Genomic DNA, 4,042 nt, shown 5'->3' on the forward strand with positions numbered 1-4,042 from the left:
CGTTTCTTGTTTCCCCTAAGGGTTTAATAAGCTTAGGGGCTAGGGTATAGTACGTAGACACGTATGTAATCTTCACATGGTAACGAGTAATGGATATAATTGACTATATAATGCACAATTTGTGAACTGCAATGCATACGAACAAGATGTGCTGTGTTATGATGTTTGACACACGTTTCTTGTTTCCCCTAAGGGTTTAATAAGCTGAGGGGCTAGGGTATAGTACGTACGCATTAATAACAAATTATAAAACGATACGAATAATTCACCAAATTGTCACGAGTAATGGATGTTATTAACTATATAATGCACAATATGTGAACTGCAATGCATACGAATAAGATGTACCATGTTATGATGTTTGACACACGTTTCTTGTTTCCCCTAAGGGTTTAATAAGCTTAGGGGCTAGGGTATAGTACGTAGACATTACTAACAAATTGTTGTTATTGGAATATACGTATGTGCAATATTTGGTTTAGGTAGTGCATTATGTAGCTGTTAATTGTCATTATCTCAGTATATTATGCATTATTAGAGGTATTGTGTATATGGGTTAATCAACGGATTGAAGATTACATACGTGCATTTAGTAATGTCTACGTACTATACCCTAGCCCCTAAGCTTATTAAACCCTTAGGGGAAACAAGAAACGTGTGTCAAACATCATAACATAGCACATCTTGTTCGTATGCATTGCAGTTCACAAATTGTGCATTATATAGTCAAATATATCCATTACTCGTTACCATGTGAAGATTACATACATGTCTACGTACTATACCCTAGCCCCTAAGCTTATTAAACCCTTAGGGGAAACAAGAAACGTGTGTCAAACATCATAACACAACACATCTTGTTCGTATGCATTGCAGTTCACATATTGTGCATTATATAGGCAATTATATGCATTACTCGTGACCATGTGGTGCATTATTCGTAGCGGTTTCCAGCCATTATTAGATTACTATTGTACCCTCATAATGCACAAAATAGGACAAATAATGCAACACGGGATTAATTACCCAATGTTGATCTTGACCGTCCATTTCTCTAATCTAATGGCTGATATTAAAAAGGAAAAATGAGGAAATATAGGAAAAGGAAATGAATACATCCATATATATATATATATTGTTTGTTACGATGTGTAGTTGCATTCAATTATAAGATTTTTGCGAGATGAGATTTTTATTTCAATGAGTGAAGAAACAACTTAAAGATCACATTGAATGTGTTGGGGACTCATGTTCTTCCATTTTCAGTAAGGATTCATTTAATTTGGATCGAACGAAGAAAGAGTTTCATGTTGTTATTTTAGTGTAATTGGATTAACTTGATTGATCAATATTGTTATAATAAGACATTATACAAGTTTAGAAAGTGCGAAGTGCACGCTTGTTTGAATTCATTACGATTAGACGGGGTTCGGGGGCAGCAGCCCCTGGCGGGGTCCAAGGGGCAGAGCCCCTGGCTGGGGTCGAGCGGTATAGAAAATTCATCCGGAAATATAATTTCTGATAGTCGAAGGACTAATTTGCAATTTTTGAAACCCTTTGAAAAAACAGTTAAAATCGGTTAAGAAACGAAGAGACACAACGTTCCGTGAAAAGACGTGACGTTTCGTTTCAGGCATCTTCTTATTGATCATTTTCGGTTCAAAGTGGTGATCGTAGAATCAACATACGAAACTTCTAAACCTGAATTGTATCCGATCAAATATTGGTAGAACCACCAAATTAATTTGATCTGAAAGTGTTTCACGCATTTCCGGATATCCTATTGTTCATATTTTAGTAAAAATCCCTAACATTTCATATCTTGTTTACATTGATACATATATGATATTAGAAAAGATATCTTTTTAGATTCCCTTGGTTGTATATCACTCTGGATGTTCCTTACTAGCATATATATAACGTTAAATTACTAATTTAACATGAGTAATTAAAAGAATTAACTCAAATTCTCAAAAACTATTATATAACTTTATGCTCTTTATGATTCATATTTTATGTTCAATATTATGTATTTTTATATATTTAGTTTAATATAGTACCCTTGTCCCTTAAAAATTTGTTATCTATCACTCTTAACATTTTTGTAATGGATCTCACATTCAACTATCTAATTCTCACTCACATATTATTATAAAATTAATATATAAAATTCGGACTCACAATAGGAGTGGACTAGCAATAACCTAGCCAAAAACTCATCCCGTCACATCATCATGCCCTAGCCAAGCAACATCCTAGCAATAGGCTAGCAATAGCTTAGCCAATTGCCCTAGCCCTCCCAAGAAAAAAAACACAAAAAACAACAACAACGAAATGAATTGAAGAAAAAAATGAAATGGGAATAGATTTTTTTTAAAAAAATTTAAAAAAAAATTGACTAGCCGATCGCTTGCCGCGCAATAGGCGGCCAGCGATTGGCTAGCCAGTTAGTCCACGCCCGACCTCTCGGGCGTTTGTTTTTCATCCTCTCTCGGCTAGCCTATCACAATAGTAGATGCTCTAAGAGACGAGGGAGTAATAAAAGTATGTACCATACTATGTAAAGATACTCCATTATTTTGTTATAAATGAGGCCTAATTAGTACTCGTATTAAATGTTCCCGAACAAATCATCGAGTTTTTTATAATTTTTTTACTATTTCACAGAAAAAGAAGAAGATTTTACAGCAACGAAACTTAGAATAAAATAGTAAACATGGTGGCAGCAAAAAAATAATACTGTAATCAATATCTCAGAATAATTAAGAGTAGAGTTCCATAATAAGTGGATCATGTTTCCCATATAAAAATATAATAACCTCATCAAAAACTGTAATTAAGTAATTACTTAACAGTGTTAATTAGTTCATGACAGAATTACTAAACACAAAATGACCACTCTACATCAACTGTCCACCAGATCAATTAATTCAACAATAATCTATATAGAACAGTAAAAAAAATCAATACATGAAAAAATACAAAAAAAAATAAAAATCTCATGTAATGTAATGTAATGAATTCCCTAGCCCTCCAACTTCCCTCCCCTCCTCGCCGGGAAGAGCGGCGGCAGCGCCGTGCTCCTCGCCGCCGTGCAGATTGGGACATTAATCATTGGCCGAATCCTTATATTCACCGATCTCGTCCTCTCCAGCCCTTTCTTCACTTTATTCGCCGCCTTATTATTATTATTATTATTGCCTCCTTTCTTCCTCTCCTCCTCGGTTGAAGACGATGAGGACGAGGACGAAGACGAGGAAAGAGACGGGGAGAGCGTGGAGGAGCGCTGCTTCTTGAGGCGGAGGAGCTCCTTCCAGAGGACGGTGCATTTGGGGGGGCGCGGCGAGGGGTCGTCGTCGAGGAACCAGCTGATCCGGCGCTGGTCGTCGTCGGCGTTGACCGTCTGCGGCGGCGGGGCGGCGGAGAGGGTTTCATCGGAGTTGGTGGTTTTGAGGGTGAGGTTGTGGAGGGGCTGGGATTGCCTGAAGGGGAGGAGCTTGCCCTCGGAGAAGAGCTCGTCGGCGGTGGTCATGTTGGGGGTGGCGGCGCCGGAGAGGAATTCGAAGTCGGCGGCGGTTCTTGGGATGTCGGCCTTTTGATCTCTCTCCTTGGGGCAGATGGAGATGAAGTTGGTGTCGTCGAGGAACTCGGCTGAGAAGGAGATCCGGGCGGGGACGGGGCTCGTCTCCGTCGGGGGTTCGAGTGATACCATTAGGTTTAATTTGATGGTTGAGATGGAAGAAAGAGAGATGGAGTTTATAGTTTGTAGGAAGGACAATGTGGATGTGTTTTGCATGAGTTTATAAAGAGTGAACATGGGTTGAGTAATTGAGTTGAGAGATGTTCGCATTGGCGACATCATGATGTTTTCTTTAATGTGACTAAACTCATTTATAATAATATATAGTCCCTAAATTATACTCTCTCTATTATCGTGAAATATTGTCCACATTTAACTAGTGCGGGTTTTAAGGTGGTAGAATGTAGGTCCTAGTTTTACAATAGTATGTTAGTATGATGAGTTGGTGGAAAGTGGGGTTCA

The 4,042-nt window shown here is 38.1% G+C and overlaps 1 protein-coding gene across 1 annotated transcript; it reads right to left on the reverse strand.

The window, feature by feature from the left end:
* Window positions 1–2,851: 2,851 nt before the first annotated feature.
* LOC121807429 lies at window positions 2,852–3,825 on the reverse strand. Its single transcript, XM_042207659.1, has one exon. It carries the CDS (start codon window positions 3,815–3,817, stop codon window positions 3,026–3,028), a length of 792 nt encoding a protein of 263 aa, XP_042063593.1. The 5' UTR covers window positions 3,818–3,825; the 3' UTR covers window positions 2,852–3,025.
* Between the last annotated feature and the right edge of the window lie 217 nt (window positions 3,826–4,042).

Source organism: Salvia splendens, chromosome 6, assembly GCF_004379255.2.
Source record: "Salvia splendens isolate huo1 chromosome 6, SspV2, whole genome shotgun sequence".
NCBI classification, from domain to species: Eukaryota; Viridiplantae; Streptophyta; class Magnoliopsida; order Lamiales; family Lamiaceae; genus Salvia; species Salvia splendens.